This window comes from Limanda limanda, chromosome 18, assembly GCF_963576545.1.
Source record: "Limanda limanda chromosome 18, fLimLim1.1, whole genome shotgun sequence".
Lineage (NCBI taxonomy): Eukaryota > Metazoa > Chordata > Actinopteri > Pleuronectiformes > Pleuronectidae > Limanda > Limanda limanda.
Genome location: NC_083653.1, coordinates 12,423,240 through 12,449,963, shown reverse-complemented (window position 1 = coordinate 12,449,963; position 26,724 = coordinate 12,423,240). Strand labels below are relative to the sequence as shown.

Sequence of the window (26,724 nt, the reverse complement as noted above, 5' to 3'; positions counted from 1 at the left end):
TACACCAAGATATTAGAGGGATCACCCCAAAGCACCTTCTTATGTAGTGGGAAGAAAAAGCATTAGAAACCCTTTAGAATTAGATGATATCTTCTTAAATTGGTCATAAAATGTGATCCGAGCTTTATCCAAGTTCTAAGTATAGACCACAGACCGTATTTAAAGATGGGTAAGCCAATAGCATCGCCACCTGGTGACTAAGTCATAAATCCTGCCTCCTCGATGGTAGTGGATGGGACAAAATACAAAGTCAAAGTACACAGCAAATACATATTACAGTAGGTTTGGTTTTATTTGTTTATTTGATGCAAATACCAAATAAAAATGAGGTTAAACGTCATGATTGACAGCTGGAACTGACAGGTGATTGGACCTCAATTTCGCGTCTTCACATCAGAATCATTGCTCTGCAGGCGGTGGCTCAAAATCATCAGTGGCACAAGATGGCAGTGTTCATGTCTATGTAAAATGTATTCTTACAGAACAAACTAAATAATATTTAACATTTGATGTAAAAAAAAAGTTGTTCGTTGTTGTTTAGTTGTATTTGTGTCTTCTTGTTATCTATAGTTCTTTATTATTTAGTTCATGGTTAACCTTTAAAATATCAAGCCTGTCTGTCATGAAGATTTGATAACATTTTAGAAAAACTTTCCATTTTTTCTTAATTATCTATCAGTCTATAAATCTGTATCAGAAATAATTCAGTGCCCAATATCAACCCACCAAAATTCAAATCGCTTGGACTCAATTAAGAATATCTGATTGGACTCCTCTTGGGGTCATTTCACATCTCTGTTGCGTTAATTTCTCAGCCCAAATTTGAAATCATTCTGTAGTCGAAACTCTCACGTTCCGGGTCATTGTCCTGCTCCATCATCCAGCGCCCAATGAACTTCATCTGTCAGCCAGACACTCAGACTTCATTTTTTGAGGCGTACGTAGGAATTAGTTTTCCCCTCCATGATATTGGCCTGTCCAGGCCAGCGGCAGCAAAATCAGGAGGCTCCCTCCACAGTATTTCAGTTAATGTTGGTATGCAGTGCACTTTTAACACCGCACTTTGTGCTGCATGTCTTTCATCAAGATGTACAGAACATGTTTACTGTTTATTCTAACCTTAACAGCCCAGTGCATCCTCTGTGGAGCTTGATGATGCATTTCTATCTATATGTAAACGTTCAGGGGAATGACTTCTCTTTTTGAATACCAATTGCCAATCCTTTTTCAAACACACATTTATTAAAATGACATCTGATTTTTGTGTGTGCTTTCCTCGTGTGTGCCCGCAGCTTCCCTTTTTAATTTAGCACAACTTAATAGGGCATTATTTCAGAGATTTCCCATTTCATTCTTTATGATTACCGTCTTCACACCGAGCCTGGGTGCACCGACACTCCAAGACACAGGATGAGATTGTGCGTGTGTGTTGAATCCCGATCAGATGGCATCCTGCACTCCGCGACATTGCTTTAGTTCTGCAGAGGAGAGGAGAGGAAAATGCTGATTTATTTTTCTATTACTGGCGGATAAATGGCGAGAGCTGCCTTTAAAAGCCATCAGGGTGTGTGGGGGGTTCTTTTACTGTATTCATGAGGTCAGGAAACCGGGAGCACATCAATACTTGTTGTGTATAATAGGTTTGTGGGGACCAAAATTCTTGTCCCCAATAGTGTGAATGGCTGTTTATAAGTTTAGACTTTTAGGGTTCTAGCTGAGGTTAGGCATTCAGATTGTAAAGTTGTGGGTGTGTGTGTGTGTGGGGGGGGTGTTTGTGCGTGCGCATGTTGAGTTAATTAAGATGAGAGGGACCTTTGCACCAGATTTACTCAGAAAGTGCTGGCTTGTATTTCAAGGTTCATTTTCAGTATGGAGCTTATACTCACTCTTCCTTTTCATATGACTGCATTCCAATATTGTCGCTCAAACACACTGAATTACAATTTCAGAATTATAGCTGAGCCTTGACAGTAAGTCATCTCTGCTGCTCTGTGCCAGCACTTCTGTGTGCGTGTGCGTGTGTGCGTGTGCGTATGTGCGTGTGCGTGTGTGCGTGCGTGTGTGTGTGTGTGTGTGTGTGTGTGTGTGTGTGTGTGTGTGTGTACGCCGTGTGTGTGTACGCCGTGTGTGTGTAGCACAAACACATTGAAGTCTGGAGGAAGCTGAACTGTTGGTACTGTGCAAATCTCCCAGCTATTTCCCTGTGCACTTGCCTTCTTTACCTCCTCCTCCTCCTCTCTCTATACAGTTTAGGGAACATTTCCCCAGCGAGATATCCCGCAAATTACACTCCAAATTACACAACATCTCCTCTAGTACCAATCCAATTTAGATTGCCCACTTAAATCTAAAGATTATATTTTTCCATGTCTCATTTTAATTGCAGCTGGAATTGAAATTGCTCTGTCATCTTTTTTGTCGCGCCATTAACATTTTCACTCGGAGCGTTCATATTTTCATTGTTTATTTATTTGGAGAGTTCAGTCATAGGTGGCTTGTCATTTGACTTTCCTTTTCCCCTTTATCTCAGTGTGGGAACCAATCAGAACTTTCAGGAGAACCACAGCTTCAGTTTCTCTGCCCACTACTCCCATGGCATCACCTCGGCTTTTTACCACCCGGGCCACCGGTAAGTGACTTGTTGCTATCAATAGGACACCACATCTGTCTGTAGTGTTCGTAGAATATAGACGAAATAATGAATATTGTTTTACTTTTGCATTGTAATTACGGCTTGTAGCATTTACTTGTCAACCTTACACATTTTGTTTTCTCTGGTACTCACAGTCTGAGCCTGCTTCTATTAGAACAGTATTTCATCAGTATCTCTCATACGTTTACACTCATCTACAGACATCATTATACATCCTTTGAATACATTTTTATGCTTGAACCCATTACTGATGACGCTACGTGACGGCGTATATAGCGTAAATATGTTTTTAAACTCTTTTATCATTTGACATCTGGGGGCAATATAAGTAAACTCCTTCATGACGTCAATATGCTTAAAAATGAACATGATTTCTATTATTTTTATAATTATGTATTATTTTCTTTCAGTCCACTTGACTGGAGCTTCATTTTAGCATGATGAGAAAGAATGCTGCTGAAATATACAGTTTATTCTATAAAACGTCTCTTATACACACATTCCTGCACAGGCACAATATCTTACATTATAGAACAGGGCCAAGGGGCATACTCAGGAATAAATGAAACAATCACTTAAATGCAATACCTGTAGGAATAGACCATAGCTGTCCACAGCGTCCTTGGCCTCCCTCACCGCGCTGCAGTCAGAGGTTTCAGTTATTTATGTCCAGCTCATGCCCTCTGCCCTCACCGTTTTTTTTCACCGCACTCCCACAGTCTGCAGGAAAACCAGGCTCAGTTTGGCCCGTGAAGCTCGATTTGGCAGCTTAATGGATTTTGGAAGCTACTGTCAAATGTTTGCCAACTGATAGATGCGATGAAACTTTAATGATCCCTGTGTGAAAAGTGGGTCAGCAACAGAGAGAATAGGTTAGAGACAAGTAGAAGAAAAGGTGAGAAACTGAATATAGGCAAAATAAATCAATTAGCGAAACCTAAAAAAACTTAAAATACTACCAGAATATTAATGAGAATATAACATGTTTATATTATGGTGCACTATTGGTTGATATTGTGATATTTTTCATTATCGTAATACAGAGTAAATATTGTTCATGTATGTTCAGAATATACAGATGTGCATCAGGGGTGTTCGAAGTACTCCAGCATCTGTTTTAATGACACCTTAGATCACATTATACAGTAAATGTTATACTCCAGACTTGAGCTGCAACAAAAACACAAAGAAACTGCTTTCTATCAGTTAACAAACTCATCTCTTGGCTCTTATTTAATGTCTAATTCCTCTGCACCAGGGGGCAGTGTTGAGCTGGTCAGCGCTGCTTCTCCCTGTCACACCTCCCCCCTGAGAGCCCAGTCGCAGTGGCATCTGTTCTGTTTCACTGCAAAGACAGACCCACACATCATGTGGTCATTGTGGTGTTGTTTGTGTCTTAGCCGTGTCTGGCAATTGATTCCAATAAGACTTGGAAAAACAAAAAAACAACCTGATAAATAACTTTCTAACCCAGTGCCTGGCGAAATGGAAAACTCAGATAACATGGCTTGAATCCGAGCTGAAGGATGACCTCGCAGTGACCACCTTAATTTGCTGTCCGTGTAAGGTAGTGCTAATTGATCTGTTAGGGTGTAATCATGGAGGTGGTAACTATGAGAGTGTGTGTGTGTGCGTGTGTGTGTGTGCGTGTGTGTGTGCGTGTGCGTGTGCGTGTGCGCGCTTGTTTTCCAGATTGCTGCTGGTGGGAGGCTGTGAGTCTGGAGACGACAGTACATCCAAGGCCTCCTGCCGCGGCATCACAGCCTGGAGGACTCTCTCCGGCTCGCCGCACTACAAGCAGGTCACCAGCTATGAGGACGACGTCAACCCAGTGAGGAGAATACACACTCGCGCACGTCTTCATGCACAAGTATTCAAACAGTGTCTAACACACACAATGTTCTTGTCCTAGAAGCAGAAGAGAGGTTTCTTTAGGATTCCCAGCTTCAGATTCTTTCCAAGACAGGGGGATGAAAAGGTACCGTGGCTCCACTCTCTCTGTTTGCCTAAGTGGGATTAGGGAGCATTGTCTTGAGCCAAAATTTGTGTGTGTGCATTTGTGTTGACCAGGACGGTGTATTCCGCATGAGCCTGAGCCCCGATGGCACCCTCCTGGCCGTCATCCACTTCTCTGGCCGCCTGTCTGTCTGGGACGTCCCCTCGCTCAGACAGAGGACCACATGGAGCCAGGACCAACAGGTAAAGCCCGAAGCTGCTTGTGTGTTTTTCTGTAAGCATGTATGATTTTGCTTACGCAGTATAAAACCGTGTCCTGCTAATATTTTATGCATTAGCTGCTTGACTGACTGTATTAATGTAATCCTTCTCTGGCCCAAATAAGAATATGTGTGTTTATGTATGTGTGTGACATTATACATTAAGTCCGGTGGCTTAGAGAGAACTTATATTTGCAGACTCTTGTGCTGAGTTATGGTGCATGTGTGTGTGTGTGTGTGTTCTGCTTACTTGCTGGTCTCTGCGTGTGTGTGTATAAACAGGGTTAGCTGATTAATGTCGCCCTCACTCCTCTCTTTCTCTTCTTCTGCTTTCCCTCCTTTCTTCTCTGGTTCCTGCATCCTCCGGTCCTCCCCTCAGCCGGGATTTGAAGAGATCAACCCCGAGTGGAAGACATCGCTGGAGAGAAGGAAGAAGATAAAAGGTAGTTTGGCCTGAACGGTTCGAGAGGGAGCCGACCTTGTTGCTGACACAGCGGTAGACACTGGATACGATTTTAATGATCTTTGACAGGTCTTATGTACCGAACCATACAGTTATTTAGACACACAACCATATGCCAAGGCTAGCAGATATTTTCCTGCCTCAGTGTCCATGCTTGTGAGTGTGTGTATTTCTACGCTTGTGCCTGTTTGTGCAGCTGTACCGCCTTTTTTTTGACAGTTTTGGGCCAGTGGTGATGACTGCCGTGACAGCTTGTGCAAGAGATAATCTGTGTTTAAGTCGCCATCTCATGCACGACAAGTGATAAACATGACCACAGGTGTAAATATGTCTCAGAGGATGAAACAGATTTGAAAAAAGTTGAACATGACCCGGAAATTTGGGTCCAAGTCCACAAAGTATGAAAATACAGCTTTCAGCCGGTCCCCCCTTGTGTCTGATCACATCATTATGCTCCCTGTGTCTCTCCATATCTGTTGCAGATAAGGAGCAGTATTACCCGCTGGTGGATGTGAGCTGGTGGAGCGACAACGTGTTGATTATGGCTCGCTGCTCCGGCTCCGTCACCGTCTCGTCAGTCAGGACACTCTGCAACCTGCTGGGCAAATCCTGCGAGTGGTTCGAGCCCTCGCCTCGAGTCACCGCGGCGCACGACGGGGGGTTCCTCAGCCTGGAGGTAAATGTCAGGATGTTTATAGGAAAGACTTTTAAATTAACCTTTTAAGAGATGGTTTAAACAAAATGAATCCTCTGGGGTTTAAAAAACATTGTATAGAATGGAAGCTACTCCTTTGTTTCTTGGTTGGTTCGTCCACAGGATCACACAGAAACAACTGAAAAGATTACCACAAAACTTGGAAGATGAAGTATGGATCAGGGAAGAAACCACACAATTTTGGTGTCTGTCTTTAACATAGCAAGATAGGACGTTTTTACCAATCCCCAAGGGAATAATTCCTGGATCATGATAAAAAAAAAAATCTGGCATATTTAGGAAACTGATATCTGTGACACAAGTGTGTGAAATATGGTGTTTAGCCTCGGTGGAGGTAGGCGCTCAGGGTGAAGTTCCACTTTTAAACTGCCTCTTCAGTTCAGGGCTGCACACGACTGGTTGCCTCTAGGTGAGAGAAGGGAGACTGGACAGGCCACGAGTGGGCATTCAAGGTCAATAGTCTAAAAGTTGAAAGATTGGCAACAAAAAAAGACACTTTCTGATGCAAAGTGAGTCTGCTGTGCAGGAAAATCCATCCCAACACGAATGTGTGCATTGATTCTTGATAGATCCTTTACTGTGAGCTGATAGGATTCCTCTAAGGACAGCTTTGTCATAAAAAATATAAATGTTCACATTTTCTTCATGTTTGTAGACATAGTGAGCATCATTGTGTAAAAGCATGTGTAAGGGTGCGTCCTGATGAAATATGTATCACTGCTTCTTTACCCCTCCCCCATAAAGAGCCCGATATCACATCATCCCTTCACTCCTCTTTGTTTCATTCTCGTTCTTTGTTTCTTGCCATCTGAAAGCAGCAAGAAAAAAAGGAAGATTGCTTTGCCAGCCAACTTTGGGGGAAAGGTTTCATCAGCCAGCTTTAGCATGGAGAGGGAGAATGAACGCCTGTAGGTTCATATGTGTCGAAATTGTAAAAAAGAAGATTTGGCTTTTAGTGGGTGCACCTAAATTGATGTTGAATAATGTGTTTTTATGATGATTAACACATGTGCATCTTCTTGCGTGTGATGAGTTAGCGTGGCATATTAGTGCAGCTCTTTAGAAGCTCCACATTGATTAAGATGCTTAATGTTTTACAGGTGCTAAATGTTTCATAACACCCCAGCTGGGAGCAGTGCTCCGTTGGAAGTGCTCTGTTTTTTCTCCAGTGGGCTGAAACCCAGAGGGGCATCGCTACGAAATATGAGGACTTCTCTCCACAGCGTGTCGATGATAAATGAGCAAATAATATTTTTTCTCCCCCGACTGAGGCAATCGCAAAACTAGAGAACAGGACTATTGAAGTTGAAGAAAGAACTTTGGCAGCTTGGCTTTAGATTCTCTATCGAGCAGCTTGACCTTGCTGTTGCTTTGTGCTCAGACAGCCTGCTGATCTTGCACGAGGTTGTGAAGATTCAGTGTGTTTACCAGTGAAAGCACAGCTAGATGTAAACTGTGCTTCACTGAATCACACTCTTCATTTTTTATTCTTCACTTGGGTGTTGGATCTGTTCACTTTAGGATTTGGATACGTTACAGATGCATTTTTATATAACAAGACAACTGTGGCTTTATGGTCTCTTTTAGGTCATGTGTTTGATGTGCAATTCAAATTTCTGTTCAAAACACCTTTACTTTTTTCTTTTACCTAATATTATTGTGAACCATCATTTGAGCTCTTTCATTCCTCTGCTTCAAACCTCTTTTATCCTTTTTTTTCTTTTTGAGCCCACCCCCATCCCCTTCCTGATTCTGGGTTTCTTTCGTCCGCAGTGTGAGGTGAAGCACGCCCAGAAGCGCCAGCGCCTGGAGAGCAACCTGAGCGCTGGGTCGGGCGAGGACGAAGAGGGCGACGATGGAGGCGACTCTGACTCAGACGAAGAGTCCTCAGCCAAAGCCCGCTACTTTGGCTACATCAAGCAGGGTCTGTATTATGTGACAGAGATGGAGCGCTTTGCCCCGCCGCGCAAGCGCCCCCGCACCGTGGTCAAGAACTACCGCCTGGTCAGCCTGAGGTCAACGACGCCAGAGGAACTGTACCAGAGGAAGGTAGGAGACTGACACAGCTCGGAAATGAGGAATACTAATGTTCACATACGATAAATGTGTCTTGTAACTTAATTATAACATCTACAGCAGAATGTGCAAAACACGTGAAAGCGTGAATCAATGTGGTGACGTGAGCACTTTACAATTTAAAAGTGCTTGATGACATAAAGGGAGAATAATGAGACCCTTGCACGGTGGTTGTTTAACATGGTCATCGTCATACCTGCTTAACAGTATAATTGCATTATCATGAGCAGCCAGAGCTCAGTGACTCTGGGGAAGTTTAATCACGAGAGCCTGACTTACAACATGAGCTCTCAAAACTTAATCATATTCTATATTATTTTTTTAAATCCTTGAGAGGTGACACAGATATTTCCCCTCGCTCTTGTTCACTGTCAGTATGTCAAGTTTCAGAAGATTTAACTGTAGAATTTCTGAGAAAATGAATGGCAAAGTTTTCTACTTTTTCATTATGGCACTCATAACCTATTCATTTTAAATATTTAAAAAAAAAAAAATCCTTCAGAGGTGATACAGATATTTCACCTCACTCTTGTTCATGGGGACCCTAACTGTCTGTATTTTAAGTTTCAGAGGATTTTACTGTAAGTGTAGCTAATAATGAAAAAGTAGCCAAATTAGCCTTTAAATATCCTACAGTAAAATCCGATGGATCGGCCACCGATTTGGTATCAGTCGATATTCCTTCTAATTAGTTTGATCAGCAATCTCTATAAAAGCAGATCAGAGGATCTGATCGGTTGAGTCAAAACTAACAGCTTGAAGTGCAACTCTCAGCAGAGATGACCCTGTAATTGTGTTTTCTTTTAATGAAAGTGTATGGTTAAACTGAAAACTAACAAGTCTCAATTAAATGTCTTTGTCATAAGGGTTTGATAATGACATTGTGGGGATCCTTGACATTTTTCTATCTACAGTACACTGTTTATGAGCTGATATATTAGTTTTGGCATTGGGGCTGGCATATTTCCTAACAGTCACATTATTGCTGTGATTTGTGTGGACAGGCACTTTGATTTAACAAGTTAGCTTTTAGCCGCACTGTGTTAAACCCAGTAGGCGTCCACAGAATGAGGCAGCATATCCACATTTGGGGAGAAAATGGAGAGTCACATTACTGTTGCTGTTTACTTATTCATTGCAGCACTCCCACAACAAAACGCTTATGTGCTTAGCCGACAAAAGCTTTCGTCAGTGTTCATGTCGTAATGCCTTCGTGTTTCCATTTCAATGTTCTTTCAGTTCAGTAATCTATACAACAACTCCAGTGCTGACGTGCACTTCTCTTTCTCATACTGTGCTTTACATTTATTTAGCCAAATAAACTGATATCACCCATTAGGTTTGATCAATGCTCAGGATTTTGCAGGGTTCCTCTTTTAAGGCCCACACATTTTCAGACTGATACTTAAGTCACTATAATGCAAGTAATCCTTTTTTAAGAGCAGTTCTCAATATTCTTTGGAGATTGATATCATTTATTTTTGGCCACCGATTTTAGCAGCAACTGAAGGACGTCATATTAATCTGTCTGGCCATTGAATGAATTATAACCGGCTGATCTGCAAAATTGGTTTCCAACTAAATAAATCCTGTGCCAGCTCAGTGAAGTGCTATTGTTTTGTTGGATCAGCTCCAGCACGCTGTTGAGGAGAAATGAAAACCAAGCAAGATGTTCAGTCTGCTTTAAGGCTGTTGCTCAGTCCCAGGGGTTCTTCTGAAATGCTAATTGCTGCATTAGAAATATGGCTGTCGTTGCTGCTCACTACAAATTGCAGCAAAGACAACAACATGCTCGATCATAAAGCACGGCGAGAGTGTTATCGGCTCTCGACGGCCCCAAGTTTGAGCACGGTTCATCAGTCATTTTTATGACCCATCATCTGCTGCCTTCTTCATCATTGTCATCATCATTAGATGCCATTAGTCATCACCATCAATCCTAACAGTGGAGAGTTAGAAAGTAATACATCATTATTATCTCTTTGTAACACTTGGTAGCCGCGGCACTTCACCAGCTGCTGCTGCCGCTCTCCTGTTGTTTTTTTGTCCAGCACACATACACCACACATGTAGGCGTATGAGTGAAGAGGAGGAGAGGTGTCTGGATTGTCTGCATGCGTATGTACGTCTGTGTATGCATGAACATTTTTTATTGTGCCTGTCAGTCCCTATGCATCACTTGTGTTAGATCAGTACAGTTTGACAACAGTACACACATCATCCACACTCATCCACACAAACCAGAATGAGCCGATCCCTCCTCGTATGACCCGGTATGACCTCGTCTCTCCCAAGCCTCGCCTCAGTCAAGGTTGTGGTCCAATAGACCGTGAGTAGTCCAGAGCGAGTGAGTCCGGGGGATTTCCTTAAGTTGACCTCCTCGTGTCTTTAGGAGTTTGATGATGCATTCAATAGCGTAACCCTGCCTGTATATGAGTAGCACACTAGCAGGGCTGCTAACAGTTTTATTGGCTAAATCCAGAGAGAGAAGGAAGCAGTTTTTGATGTCCTCCTACGAGAGGTTTAACTGTGTGGGTTTCTTATTGCCCTCAGGGAACCGCAGTCTGGCTAATGTGATGCTTTGTACTCCTACACACACACACAAAGAGAGAGAGAGAGAGAGGGATACTCAGTCTGTCAGTCACACATGCACTCTAATGCACATTGTGTGGGCCTGAATAAACTGAGGTGTCATGATGTTGTGGGATCAAATCATTTTGTGAGACACTGATACGACACAAATCCTCTTAAAGCATCATCATGTCTTGACATGTGTTGCCAGGCTAATTCTGTATTAATTATGACGACAACAACAACGAGAACAACTGCTACTACCTAAGACCTATATCAGTATAGTAATAAGACGACAGGCTGTAGACTGAAGATGTCATTTGGAAACACAGTCTTTGCAGTAGTGATGGTGGATGGGGTTGCAGTATCAAGGTCCTGCTGATACAGGTGCTTGACCAATAGCAAGTCAGTCTCGGCTCTCAATAATGACATTTAAAAAAAAAAATGTATCAGAAAGATGAACACTTTGACCTTCATCAGTAGGAGCTGCTTAAAATGAGGGGTTATCTTTCGCTAGCTCAGTTTAGTCAATGTCCCTCCTTCATGTCCTATCCACTAACATGGAGGAGGTGGGATTTGCAGACAGCCACCCAGAGGCAATCAGGATGCTTCGGCTTCAGTTAGGGTGAGCAGTCAGTCCATCTTTATATAAAGCCTGTAGTCATGTTACTGAAACTGGTACTGCGGTAATTAAAGCTAAATGTAAACATGATGTCAAGCTATGTTTTCCTTCACACATTCATATGTGACTCAGGTGTTATGTTTATCATGTTTATCACCATCTTGTTTTCCTAATTAACGCTGCTTTGTATGCACATCACTACAGTGATTCTCTGAGTTATTGTCTGTCAGGTAAAAATGTATACATCGTCTACATCTTTGATTTATGACCAAATACGTGTAAAGTTAATTAATTTCTTATCATGCTAGACGTTCACTATCTTTGTCTTTGTGAGCGTGATCGCAGGCTGATTGTAGCATTTACTTTAAAGAGCTGATATATGGTGAGAACAGCTGATCGTGTGGCTGTCGACATTTGGTCTTGTTATTATTTTAGTGTGGTAGGTTAGACACTCCACCATTTATCTATACAGCTTATTATTTTGAAGGACTCCCCGGCTGACATTGGGTCAACATACAGAGACAAACAACCAATCACACCCATATTCACATAAGGTCAAGTTAAAGTCTCCAATTGTAGTCCCACGCACACACAGGGTCTCCATACACAGAAAGACCTCGGCCAGAGATGGAGACTGATCATTTTCCGTCTCCTGATTCATACTTTGGCTTTTCTTTCCAGGGCCTGGCCTGTGTCCAGCTCGTCTGAACATTGTCAACATTTCTTTAGTTTTCTATCAGTCATGGTGGTCAGGTACTCCGCCGCCATGTACTCTTTGTTTAGGGTTGAGCAGAATAATTTACTTTGTGATTTGCTGGTTTCGTTCCAATATAGTTCGGTTGCCTTGGGTCACATTGTTTTGTCTGAGATCTTGTGTGTGTGTGTGTGTGTGTGTGTGTGTGTGTGTGTGTGTGTGTGGGTGTGTGGGCTGAGAGCTTTTTGATTAGCTGGCAGAGGGGACTCTTATCTATGTTCACCTCTCAGCGCTGAAGGGCCTTGCACTGATAGGAGTGTGGGTCGCTAGATTGGAGGTGTTTATACAATTTGATGGCTCTCTTTTTAATTTTAATTATATAGGGATAGTGGCCAAGTTCTGCTCTGCATGTGTTATTGGCCACGTGTCTGAAAACTCTGAAGTATATTTTTGCACCATTCTGCATGCAGGGCTTCCAGTGGATGTTTTTCCCATTTTGGGGAGGTCTTGGCTGGTTAATGGACCCCACGCTTCACCACCGCAAAATATAATTGGGGCCGTCACTGAATTTAGATTCTAGCGCCAGTTCTAAACATGAATTTTAATCAGATTTTTTTTCTTCTTTTGGTGGCATTAAAAGCCCACTTTGCCTTTTCATCCAGCTCATTCACTGCTGTGCCAAAATGTCCAGTGGAATTGATAGTCACAGCCTAAATATGTATTATGATTTTCCATATGTACAGTCGGTGGCCATGTTAGTCTGAACTTGTGGAGGATGTCCAGGCTCCATAGTACACAGTAGAGCCTGGTCATCAGAAAACATCCCACATTTGACCTCTGTTTCCTGCCGTTATACCACGGGCTGTAGGTTTTCATTGATGTATTTATGTTGAAGTGCTGCATGAAGTAATTGGTTCTTTTGTTTCCATTGCACATCTGTTAATGAGATCTAATAGATTTTACTCCCCATGCCACTAATAATAAAAGGGACCCTCATGCCAAAAACAGTGAAAAGCCTTTTTTGAAAATCTCCAAAACCAAAGTTTATTTTATTTAGCTGCACTTGTGGCAAGAAGAAGATTCTTGATTCGTATCCCAGTTAAATTTCCTGTGATTGCGTGGGTTTTCTCAGAGTGGGAGTTCCAAGACATGCAAATTGAGGTTAGCTTAATTGGAGACTCTAAACTGACAGTAGGTGTGGATGCGTTTTGCAGGCGACTTGACCAGGTTGTACGCCGCCTCTCGCCCAATGTCAGCTGGGACTGGCTCCAGCTCCCCCGTGCCATTTAATGAGGATGAGTGGTATAGATAATGTGTGTTAATGAGACTGGTGAGGATAAATACATGTCACATGTGCGATGGTAAGGCATGAATCCAGCCTAACCTTCATGCAGGACATTCATGTCATTGAGGGATTTATCTACACAGGAGGTGATGTTGTCCTTGTCCATACAGCTGGTGACGCATGTTAGGGGTTAAATTTGTCGCCACTTTGAAATATAGGTGTAATTAATTTCATTACATTGCTCACGTGAAATTCTCCCACACTCAGAATTAGATAAGATCATTTAGAAAAGTCAATTTGAATAATTTTGTGCTCGTTTTCTGCATTTGACCAAGATGTTTTTACTTTTGAACCTTACATCATATTTTCGACTCATTCATAGTAATGGGGAGATAAAAGATATTTTGGTTTTCTTTGAATTTCACTTCCATAGTTTGTAGTTTTCAAGGACTTTTTGAGTTAGTAAGTCTGTTCCCTGCGGTGTTGATCCCAAATAAGTTCTGAAAAGTTCAGGCCGTCTGTCTCCATCCTGTAAGACCAGCTCCCCGGGCTCAGACTGACGGAGTTCCTTTGCCCCTGCAGATTTTCTTTCTTCAAATATCCCCCAAATATTTGATTCCTCTTTAGTCTCTCTCCTTATCCCTCTGCAGCAGGTCCAATTCAGTCTGTGTCACATTGCTACACAGATTGAAATCTGCATGTTTGAGTTGTTCCCATTCAGTCTTTGAATATTCATTGTGCATACTCAAGGATTTCGGAAGTGCCATAGCTATTGCACAGGCTTATTTAAAACCTTCGTTGTCCTTCAGAGTGATAAAAAAAAGTTGGCCATTAACTTTTCTCTCATGACTTCTTTTACTTAGGGATTTGCTGTAAATATGACGTGGTTTGAATTCATTTAATGTATTTTATTCATTTAATTATCTCTATTAAATAGGTAATACACCCCTTGGATGATAATTAGGTTTAAAAAAAACATTACAAAGTATATCATAGAAAAGACAATAAATGTATTGTTTTGCAGTTGTGTTGTTTTGCTCCAAACTTTAAATATAACATCAGAAAACATAATTTGCTACTTAATTAGCTGCTGTCTGCTCCGTTCCGACACTTGTCTACAACACCTTCAAATGAATATTCATGTTCTTGTCTTCTCTGATTATATACATTTGCTTCTTCGCTGTCTGTTCAAAATATGCATACATATTAGTTTATGTCCTCGTAATGCGTTTTATGTGCATTTCTCTCACAGATTGACAATGAGGAATATGGTGAGGCGCTTTCTCTTGCCCACGCGTATAGTCTGGATTCCGATCTGGTCTACCAGAGACAGTGGAGGAAAAGTACCGTCAGCATCGCCTCCATCCAGGATTATCTGGTAAGAGATGAAAGAAATAAGAAAGACAGATGTGAGCAAATGAGGATCAGGGGTGGGAAAGAAGAGAGGAAAAAATAATTTTGGCAGAGCATCGGGGGTTTATAGCATATTAGATGACTGGTTATAAATATACAGTAAATGTGTTTGGGTTAGATGGAGACGCACACACTGAAGTGCAGCACGACCCCGTTACTCTATTTCACGCATCATTTTTACCAATTTGTAGCAAATTTTCACCCCCTCCCCATACTGTACCTCATTTTTGTCAACCATTTCTTCTGAACTCATCCCTGCTCCCTCTCCGCTCCCTACATTCCTTAACCCAGAGCAAGATCCGCAAGCGCTCGTGGGTGCTGCATGAGTGTGTGGAACGCGTCCCGGAGAATGTTGATGCTGCCAAGGAGCTGCTGCAGTATGGCCTGAAGGGAACTGACCTTGAGGCCCTCATAGCCATAGGGAACAAAGAGGATGGGGGCAGGTAGGGCACACACGCCAACGCAATCCTTCCACAAACATAATCAGCTATAACAATATCAACATTTTACAGCTTCTTCCTGAAGCTCATTCTGTCCGCCTCCTTTTGTTTACTACCTCCACCAAGGAGGTAATGGTTTTTCTTTTTTTGTCCGTTAGGAAGCAAGTTTACGCATAACTGCAGGAAGGATAGAACTAAACTTGGGGAAATAAAATCCGAAAGGAAAGAATCCATAACAAATCAGAAGATTTTCTTAAAAATTTCGAGATAGTCTGTTTTCGAGCATTTTCTGTGATTTCACAGAGAAATAAATGGACTGTCCTCAAAAGAGCAGGCATGTTTAGGGGACTGATAAATTTGAATATTTGCAATTTGATGCAGATCCAAGTCCAAATCTAATGAACTTTAATGTGAGCTCATAAGTAGGCTGTTGGGCCTTTGTTGAGGTATATGCACTCACCGAGTGCCCTTTTACTTCATATTTACTTTGTACCTATTTGTGATTTCACTGCGTTTTCCTAGGTTTATCATGCCAGGAGATGTTGACCTCGATGACCTCCCTTACGAAGACATCCAGTCGGATGACGAGGAGCTGGAGGAGAAGAAGAAGGAGAAGGAGAACACGAAGAGACAAGAACTGCTTGCCAAGGTGGACTTTAGCAGGTATGCAGCCAGTTGGATGGTTGGTTAGTCAGCTTGGTAGTTCAGTAAGGCAACATATGAAGACAGGAGGCATAAATCCTGCCAATATTCTAAATGCACAGAGATGAGAGGATTTATTTGAATGAAATCCCTGGGACAAGTAGTTACACACAGCATCCTTCAGCTGCAGACTCTTTTTACCAAGCATCTGCCTGGCTGGTGCAAGTTACCAAAGCCTGTATCTTAAATATAATCCTTCTGCACGATAATACTCCTATTCCCTCACTTTGCTTTTATGACAAATGACTAAAAACGGTGCACAAACACCAGCTTCTAAGTCTCAGCAGCAGTTGTCTGGTGGGTGGTAAAATCCCACAGAGAAAAAAGCAGACACTGACCCATGTCATTGCCTTGTTGGCCGGTTGTTACCTGCTGTTTGTAAAGATTAAATTAAAGTAATGATTACTCCGAGTATCAACGGGGTGATTACACTATTCAAAATAAAGAAAAGGAGAAATTGAGGTGAAGGCATTTAACGAAACCAGGAGGAAATGGGAGCGAATGCTGCCACATTTGAACCGTGATTGTTTGATTAGGTCGCACGCCGGAGAGGGGATCATAAAGGCAATGACATTAATGAGGATGAGGGAGCGAGAGAGGGAAAAAAAGCGTTGGTGGAGATTAGTGGGTAATCTGCTGGAGGTAATTTATGCCTTTGTTGTCGAGTGCCCAGGGAAAGACTAATGAAAAACCCTTTAGTGATCACTAATCACCTCTCATGCACAAACACACACTCACACACATGCACACGCTCACACACCTGCATAATGAAACACTCCTAAGCCTAAATTCACATACATATTTACAAGTGTGTGTTAAAATATCGAAATACAAGCAAAAGGAAAATGTGCATATGCTGAAATGAATGATTTAAGATGCATAGCCATATGTAAGTAATTACTGTAGTTACAGGTATTTAAAGCTTTGTAGTTGGTCTCCATTGTTCAACAGATGAGCCAGTGAGTCTCCAGTCTGCATTTAAATGAGAAGAAGCAGAAACAGTGGAACATAAATCCCTCGGTTCCCTTTTTACTTTCCTCATCCCTTTGCCCGTTTGATTTTCCTTCTGTTTAGCTCATTGTGTAATAAAACTGCTAATCTTTATTTCAGGCCTGTAGTCTGTGGTAGATAAAGAAAAGATGGAGGCTAGGAACGAGATATAAGAGGGAGTAAAAACAGTCGATAATTTACAAACATTAAATAAACCATTACATTAAATCCTCAGTGAATTACCTCCTTTAAATATGCCTATTTTTCTCCTTTCCCTATCTCTGAGTCAGAGTGTCAGCATGCTCACACATATCCCCAAAACGTGTGTGTGTGTGTCTGTGTGTGTGTTGGGTGCAGCGAAGCCCCTCACTAATGGATCCAACCATGTTGCCTTGAGCCCCGTGGCCGAGGCCAGAGACAGATAATAATTCTCTTAATTTCTTTTTAACTACACCACCATTACAGAAATGGCTCGGTATCGATCACAGTTGCTCCGACCATGGTTGTGTGTGTGCGCTTTGTGTGTGTGTGTTGCTCTTGTGTGTAGAAGAGGACTGTATTTAAATATCGACTGTCGCACAGAGTGCATCTCTTGTCCTGCTAAATGTTTGAAGGTTGACTCTGTGTGTCTGTGTGTGTCTGTATGCTTGAAAGACATGATCAATCAGGCCCATTTTCTATCAGCAGCCAGAAAAGTGTAATAAAGCAGTTCTTATCCCATAGGTTAAACGAGAGTAAAGAATTCTTCTTGAAGTCACTTTTAAAGGTCGCAGTTTGTCCAGGAGAGAATCACATTTTCAGTAGCTGGAGTAAAATCAACTCAATCGACTTTTGCTGTCCTATAAAAGATACTAAAAGATCTTAATTTCCCTCTTAGTTTAAAGTACCCAATAAAATGATGGATGTTAATGTACTTCTCCAATCCTGTCTTGTTACTGCAAGGTATAGTCCTCCAGCCCTAATCAATGTGTTGCACTTGCAGTTATCCTGAAATGCAATGTCACATAAAATGCAGACTTAGTCAGCACTTGGTTATCGCTTTCTATTTTTTTTTTCTTTGCTGTCATGCACCAGTTCAGCGTTGTTTGTTTTGCATGTTTTAAAACCTGTCGTTTCGATTGCATGCAGGTGGTTTAACATTTTAGCCTCTTTCTCATCAGTCTGCATAATAAAGTGATTCAGAACCCACCAAGGACCATTATAACTGCTGCTCTGGCTCTCTGCATGCAACGACAAGATGGACAATACTGCAGGTGTTGTGTGTGTGTGTGTGAGAGAGAGAGAGAGAGAGAGGGTGAGCAGGATGGGGTGAAAGAGAGTGAGGATGAAAGCGGGCAGTGTGCTGCAATGTCTTTGTGTTCATCTGATCAGATTCCGACCTCAGTCAGACGTCTCATTTTTTCATTTTCACGTGTGTGTTTGCTTTCAGTGTCACATCCACGTGCATGCAAAGTATTTCTGTCTGTTTATGCAGTCCAATTTTGTCCCTCTCACTCTCTGATAATCGCTTTTATCACACAGCACATTTCCGCTCGCGTGTGTTTCCGTGCCTGCATACCAGTGTGTTGGCCTGTTTATGCATTTCAATATCTGGCCAGAACAGTCATATATTTGGAATGTGTACAGAGATAGAGGAGTGATGCCATCTGCTTGTAATAACCTGCCGCTCGAATTGGTTTGAAATGCAAGACGCACACAAACACGCGGACACGCACACATACACCTAATAGTTTCCCAACATCTCGTATCATCTCCGCTCCATCTCTATTCCGCCGCCGCTCTCCTCCCTCCACCTCCACCTCCACTTTTCTTACTTTGCGGTGAAGAGGCAGAGCAAAGCAATAATTACCACCAGCGTGAGTGCTAAGCCGCGACTCTTTGATGTACTTTTAATCTCTGTTAGCCCAATGTGGAGGAACCCTGATCCGGCCTGATAGCGCACTCTGTAATGAGGGATTAAGGATTAAGATGGCGGTGGAGGGGTCAGCTCCCCTGTGTTCACACTGCGGTTGATCCAGGCCAAGTTTTTAGAGCGCTCTGGCCACCACTTCGACCTGTTCAGGTTATTTACTTACAATGTGAACTCGGAGTGTGTGAGTGAAGTGATGGGGCTCCCCTGACCATTCGCCGAAGCCTTGTGGCTCCTTTTCCTTGGGAACAGCTTGAGTGATTGAATTGCAGGTAGATCCCATATAGCCCAGTGCCTTGGTGTTCGTGGTCATCCAATTTATTTATGGTCGTGATTAAATGACATTGAAAATGGATTTGATTCACATGGGGCGATCACTCACCTCATTGACATCAGGCATCCCATACATAACACTGAAGGGTTCTTATGGTTATAAGAACTTGATTTGTTGCGCTTAGAAAATGATTAGATCTGGAGGGCACTATGTGGTACTGTAGTCCCCGGTCCCAAGCATTGTTATATACGGTACACCCCTGTGGGTGTACTGTATAGGGTCAATATGCAGTTAATTTAAAGCCATGTGTGTTAGTCCTGTGAACAGACTAAGCCTGAAGTTTGATTTGGCTTTTTAGAAAAGAATAAAAGTCTATTCAGATCTTTTAATTTGTGAAGAGATCTTGTGTTTAATATTGTATTGTGTTGAAAAGATTGTGTTGTATGATTTGTGTGTGTGTGTGTGTTTCTGTAGGCTAACTCTGGAGCAGAAGGAGCTGTGTCGGAGCCGATTGAAACTTCTCTCCTACCTGGACCGACTGGCCACATATGAGGTAAAAATAGCCTCTCACAAATCAACATTGAAACACAACCTGAAGCCGAACTAGCCGAGTTAAATATATTAAATTAGGTCGTCATTCTATCATATTATCTACTGTATCATATAGATTATAAAGAAAATGGAATCATGCTCCCACAAATCTCCCTTGAATGCTTCTGGTGGTTCTGCAGTCCTGAACTTGTCTATCTTAACAGACACACTCAGTTGATGATTGGACCAAAATTAATGATGTAATACATGTGTTTGTGTTGAAAACCAAATAGATGTGTAATGTTTAAAATATATACAGCTAACTTTAAAAATCTTAATCATTTGATTTACATGTGTTTCTAGAAATTAAAATGTTCTTTTGTTCCATTAGTTAAGTAACAATAGCTCAACATTAGAGTTGAGTACTGTTCACATGTGAAGCAATTCAGTTCCAGTCCTAGTAATTTGGTATCAGGAGGACCCAGTTTGTACCTTTTGTCAGTACTTTATTTCTCATTTTCTGTGATGTTGTTTTTGTTGTCACAACTGTAATGTTGCAGTTTAATATATCCCCCTAAACAGTAGACACTTAATTTACTATTTGTTGCATACTAAGGTGTCCGACCTAATAAAACACATCACTTACTGCCACAGTGGCTGAGTGTTGGCAAACACTAGACAAAATGCTAAGCTAATGCCAACCAAGATGGTCAGACACTTTTTCTTAGTTTTCTGTCCATTGGCCAATAGATTATTGGATTTATTATTTCAGATCTAGATTTAATAACTAACAGATTAGCAAGTGTCACTACTATTTCAGAAATGTCTAACACCCTATTCAGTGCAGCTAGTCCTCCATCAGCGTCTACCCTTGAACCCTCGAGCCAGAACTACACTTAACAAGGAAGAAATACTTGGTTAATGACTAAAACACACAGATAGATATATTTACACAATATACCTATTCACTTATAATAGCCTTGCAGGGGTCAGTGGTTGTAGAGTAGCAGTAATTGACTGGATCAGCGACTCATCAGTCAGGGCTGCTCATTTGCAAAATTCATACCAGAATGCTTCCTCCTAATGTTTGTGTGTATGTGTGTAAATGTGTCTGTGTTAGTATAAATAGAAATATAATGTTGAGATGTGGGGGTTTGTGAGGATGTTTTCCAAGCTAATGACTCATTATGAAAAACGTAGCTCACGGGATTGCAGCTTGCTTCACTGAGACCTCACAGGAAGGAGGTTGTGTTTCATGTACTATTAACTACAATTATCATACTTTGAAGTTGACGTCTGAAGTTTGAAGGTCACTAAACGACCATATTATGTGTATGCATGTTTAAATGAGCGAAAGTTTTTTCTTTTTTACCCGTTGGCCACTTAATGCTTTCTCGTTTCCTGTCCAGTCAGCCGGAGATCACACACTAGTTTGGTAATCTGCTATCTGAGAGACAAATCTCGGTTTGACACAAGAACATATGGTTTTACTAAACCAATTGACATCCAGTGTATGAGTGTTAGTGCAGGAGAGATGGATGGATGGAAGCTTCGATTCAAACTTTGACACAGGCAACTTCGGAAACACTCTGGATTTTAGATTTACGAGTAGCATTATCATGCACACACTTCTCATCCACAATAAATCACAGATGAACAGTACGACACTTTCTCCTTCTCTGGAGAGGGGAGATCAGATTTTACTCTGCTACATATTCAACACCGACATAATGACGTCTCTCTCTTTATTCGGACATTGTCATGGTAACTGCAGCAATTTCCTCTTGCCCCAATCCATTTTCTCTGGCTGTCTATGAATATGATATTAGGGTTTTTATCATCCCGACTTCGGCCGACTGTGTCTGCATACGGCCCATTCAAAGGCTATCCATCAAGACACACACACACACACACACAAACACACAAATGGCCCCAAACACACACAGACATACACACACAGTCTGGCCTTCAGAAGGCTACAGAAATTTTATACACACGGACACACATAAATCCCTTCAAGCCAAAGGCCATGACAACAAATGTTCCCTCCTGACATATGCGTACACACACACACACACACACACACACACACACACACACACACACACACACACACACACACACACACACACACACACACACACAAACACACAAACACACACCCCTTCCTCAGATGGTTCAGACAGCTGTACGCTTGAAAGTTTAAATAGCATCTCTGTTGACTTTGCCTTATTGGACTCATTTGCAGTCACATCATCTCCTGGCCCCTCTCCTCTCATCTTCGGTTTGACTTTCTCTCCGTTAACTCACTCCATTCTCTCCGGAAAGATAAACATCTGCTTCAAAAATGTATTTTTATGAACCACTGTTGTATTCCATCTTCCCCCCCCTCTCTTCCCCTCTCTTTCTGACACTCCGCAGGAGATACTCGGTGGCCCTCACGCAGCAGAGCAGAAATACGACGCCGAGTTCTTCAAGAAGTTCCGCAGTCAAAATATAGTTTTGTCCGCGAGGAACTATGCCAGGGTAACATCAGATTCCTGCACACTCCCTCACTAATGGTCTCATTTGATCTATAGCTGTCTGCAACTCCGTTTGGCTCTAGTTTGATGTGTTGTGTTATACAGGAGGGTGTTTCTTTTATCTAGCCTCTAATTGACGTAAATCTGCTTGACAGAATAATACACAACTGACAACTGAGTGTATATACAGCCTTCATAGGAATTTTGAGCCTATTTCGTTTCCATTATTTTTCATCAAACCTTCCTGCTTTGTGTTAAATAGTTTTATGTGTTTACATATGTTTACCTTCGTTTTCCTTGGTTTGTATGATTTAAAAATCATTTTATTTAAAACCAGAATCGGAATCAGAATTTGTTTTATTGCCAATTATATTTGCATACATTGGAAATTGCCATGGTGTACCTCCACCATGGCAAAATGTTTGTCTGTTGGATCATAAATATTTTTTGTCTACAGGAGAGTAACGTGCAGGCTCTGGACATCCTCTTCACGTACCATGGAGCAGATCTCCTCCAGCACCGACTAGCCATCCTAAACAATTTCCCAGAAACCACCTCTCCACACGAGTACACCATTCTGCTGCCTGAGGCCAGGTGAGACCCACATCATGTTGTCTCTCCCTCCATCCGTCTATCCCCTTGTGGTGAACATGAAGACACCTTTAGGGAATTTCCACAAATTTGGGACAAACGTTCACTTGCACTCAAGGTTAGGGTCACTGTGACCTTGCAAAACACTTATTTGGCCATAACTCAAGAATTCATAGACCTGCAACTCCATTGATTGGTGGAGGTATACAGTCGTGAGGAAGTCTACAAGTAAACATTTACACATTTACCCAAACTGAAAAATTTCTAGTCTGTCATTTTATACTCCCATATACATGCTTTTTGATTCTCCTCTGCAACAATTGCCATTGTGACACATAGAAACTGCAGGGACACAAACCCTTCCTTATGTCAGGAAATGAATATTTACACCTCTCTGGAATGTACAAGCCTCACTTGTCACTACATCGCAAATTGAAACCATTCAACATGAGAATCACATCCCTTATGGAGCACATGCTTAAAGACCTTTCACACGTTGGCTCCTTTGTTCTCACCTTTACACAGCAGGAGTCTTCTTGTGTCCTTGACAAACACACACCCACACACACACGAACATGTTCTTCCATTACACTAGTGTAAGCTACAGCTTCAGGGCTGACTCTGTCACACAGGAAAGAAAATAATAGGAAAGAGACTCAATGGCCACTTTTTAAAAATTTACATATAAAATATGAACACCTTAAAATGATACAATACTGGCTGCAATAATTGCAACCGTAGTTCTTGTTCTACTTTTTCCTCTCACAATACATTTCAGCTGTGAGAATGAAAGAGCACTGAAGGGGGGAACTTTGGGAGAGGGGATGTGAGAAGGAGATGATGGAGGAGTGTGTCAGAGGGGAAGGAATCATTCCTCAAACCTCTTATGGTTCTGTAACAGAGATGACAGACTCTGGATTTCTCCTAACCTTTATCCCCTTACTTCACAACTCCTATGTTCTCTCTGTGAGTATTCATTATATATATATACATGTAAATACCACAACTACATTTCTAGAAGAACACATGTACAAGGCTGAAGTCCCCTGGAGTCATGAGCTAAAAAACATTTACCCTATAGATATAACTGCTCATATAGTGTTTACACACGCAGGCACGCACACATACACACTCCACTATACTGCACCCTTTTATTAGCCATGTCTGAGTTTGTATGGAGGTCAGGCGGCTGTGGCTCTGCAGTGGGCATCCATCATGGCTCTGCCGCTGTGGGGCAGTTTCCTATTTTCCCCAGCCTGTGAGCACCAACTGCTGCCTCAACAGCACTCGCTCCGACACTGCAGCAGAAGGAGCCGGCCCAAGCCATCTGTTTGGAGCTCACCCACTATTTATTTGTCTTGCTTCACTGGAAGGGGGGGAGACTTTCTCCTGTAATATTGATCAGGCTCTATAAGGGAACCCTGTACATGCGGAGGAATGCACAATAGTTGTGTTTTTGTGAGACCTCTGCCTGCAGCTCGAAAGGGTTCTGCCCAGTGGAAATGAAAATATACTCAAATGCCATCTCCATATTCCGCCCCACTTTCGCCTCGTCTCTCACTCAGGCTGAAGAAGAGTGGATAAGGGGAGGGGACGTGAAATAACTCGTTCCTCACATCGATATCCGAGCGCTCACACCAATATTTACTCTCCACCCTCTAACCTGGCTGTCTTTAATGAAGAAAGAGGAGCACGGCTTCAGGGAACGACGGAAAGAAAAAAGAGAGAAGAGAATGAGATTTTTAAGGGAGAAGCAGTGAGATTTTTCGAGTATTTGTCATCTTTTAAAAGGAAAGACTTGTATTGAAGTGTCGGTTAAAAAAAATTACCTCTACTTTTGCATCCTGACATAAATCAAATCATCTTCTTGGACGCTTCTTATGTATTTCGTGATTGCATAGAATTTATGGGTGTGTTTTTAAAAAAGCTGCAGCAGGGTGAGAGTGTGCGCTCTTCGCTTGTAACTTATAGATGATTTGTAGCCTGCACTATCTCCTCGAGTTTTACAACAACAGTACTTATTTTTCTCTATACAGGCGAATAGATAACAAGATGAAAAGCTTTAATCGCAGGATAAGGGATGAAACGGATTCTGTGCACCCCAGTGTTCTGGTTCGTGTTGGTCAATTTGTTAATTTTTTTTGTGTGTTCGTCTGTCTGAATCATGTCACCAGTGACACGCGAGGTTACAGGGTCATTCTTCACTTCCCTTTTTATCCTTACCTATTTTTCTTCCTCACACCTGTCACCCTCAAGGAGACCAGGAAGAAGTAAAGCATAACACCGACGTGGAATTTAGAAAATAAAAACCCTAGCTATTTACAGCTGAGGCACGACTCAGCCTCTTTTTCAAAAAGTTCTTTGACTTGTTTATTAATGAGCTTTTTTTTTCTTTTTCTTCTAGTACATGTTTCTTCTCTAACCATTCTCTGCTTTTTCCATTCCCCATGTGTTGCTGCCCCTCAGCTGGGTTTTCCTGTTGTTTATGACCATGTTTAGTATGAGACCGTAAATTTCTGTGATGATTTATCAGGTGCGATTATAGGTGGGTGGGAAGCAGTGGTTTATTTTTGGACCCCTGCTCATTGGTTTTGCTATGATATGTTTTTATGATTCCAAGACAGCAAAAGCCAGTGGTTGTAGGTGTTAAGTTTTTGGGTTATCCGCCCGTTCCATTCTTGTTAAGCCCTAGAAGGAATTTCTTCAAATTTGGTACAAATGTACAAAAGGATGAACTCATAAGATTTTGGTCAAAGTTCAAGGCCCCTGTTACCTTACAATCACCCTTTTTTACCTTGTGAAGAACCATCCTTTCATATTTGTCACGAATGTTCACTCAGAGTCACATTTTAGATTTGGACGATGCATTGACTGGCGGAGGAATAAACCATTACACTTTGGTGTGGATCCAGATCAGGGAGCGGATCCAGGAATTTCTTTTCACTTAATGAGGTTTTGCCTTTTGCCTTTTTCACTGTTTTCCCAGGGAATATTTCATGGATCTTTATGAAAAAAAAGAAACGGATACACTTAGAGAACTCATATCTATGAGTGTGTGGAATTTGGTGCAGCTTTTGATTGAATTTAAAGGGTCTGTTGGGGCTTAGGGGAGGTATGCACTCCACTGAGCGCCATTCAAGTTATATTTGCACTTGTGCTTTTCCATAAAACTGACCCTTCTTCAAATTGTGTATGTCTCTCCTTTCTGTCTCTATGTCTTATTCTGTCTTTTTCATTTTTGCTTTCCAAGTCTGGATGACAAAGGCGAGTTGGTATTGATTCCATGGGATGAGCAGAGACACAGAGAGATGGACTGGTGCGAGACAGAGGAGTGCAGGTAAACCGTGACATCACTCTCGATATAAACACGCGGCATCATTGCATTGCAGGGAAAGCATTACAACAAACCAAGCTTGGACAATAAGATACTGTATTTTATAATAAACCCTCACCCTGCCCATGATAATAAAGCACCTCACACCGTAGCATTGTAAGAATTTCTGCTCAGTAAAGGACAGATGCTAATGTTGGCATCATTACATGAAAACAAAACATGACATCCTATTATCCAAACAGAACCATAACAAACTAATACCAGATCTCGTTGCAACGCCAATTTAAGCGATTTGCCTTCTCATGTACGGAGGCCAGCTTCATTTGCAATTTCATTTTTGCAAGTTTTTTTCTTTTTTGTATTGCTCTTTGGTTCACAGTCACATTATCAGCTGGCAGCTGCGGCCTCCTTGGCCAGGAACTGCAGGGTGAAATTGTGATACCGTGTGGAGTTGCGGTGATGCCAGCGATGTTTAAGACCTTGTTTATGACATGTATTGTCTCACAAGCTTATTTTGATTTTTTTTCTTCCTCTGCTTCCGTGGTTTATTCTCCATATTTGTATTGTTTTTTGTTTTCTCTCCCTTTTTGATCCAACTCTGTCTACTCCCCCTGAAAAAACAAGGCTGGTGATTTTCTCTTTTCATTAATCTCAACAAACCCATGAAAAGATCAAAGCAACAGTTTCAGTCTGCCTCCTAATACTTTCTGACCCTTTATGACA

The 26,724-nt window shown here is 41.8% G+C and overlaps 1 protein-coding gene across 1 annotated transcript in view; it reads left to right on the top strand.

Annotated features, from left to right (window-relative positions):
* Positions 1-26,724, top strand: part of nbas (NBAS subunit of NRZ tethering complex) — a 150,702-nt gene that overhangs the window by 10,589 nt on the left and 113,389 nt on the right. Inside the window, exons 9-22 of the mRNA XM_061092083.1 lie at positions 2,531-2,629; positions 4,346-4,484; positions 4,566-4,631; positions 4,724-4,852; positions 5,249-5,312; positions 5,815-6,008; positions 7,821-8,096; positions 14,548-14,673; positions 15,000-15,151; positions 15,671-15,811; positions 19,498-19,576; positions 21,976-22,080; positions 22,534-22,670; positions 25,918-26,004. Of these exons, the coding sequence (XP_060948066.1) occupies positions 2,531-2,629; positions 4,346-4,484; positions 4,566-4,631; positions 4,724-4,852; positions 5,249-5,312; positions 5,815-6,008; positions 7,821-8,096; positions 14,548-14,673; positions 15,000-15,151; positions 15,671-15,811; positions 19,498-19,576; positions 21,976-22,080; positions 22,534-22,670; positions 25,918-26,004 (1,794 nt within the window). The remainder of the gene's footprint in view (positions 1-2,530; positions 2,630-4,345; positions 4,485-4,565; positions 4,632-4,723; positions 4,853-5,248; positions 5,313-5,814; positions 6,009-7,820; positions 8,097-14,547; positions 14,674-14,999; positions 15,152-15,670; positions 15,812-19,497; positions 19,577-21,975; positions 22,081-22,533; positions 22,671-25,917; positions 26,005-26,724) is intronic.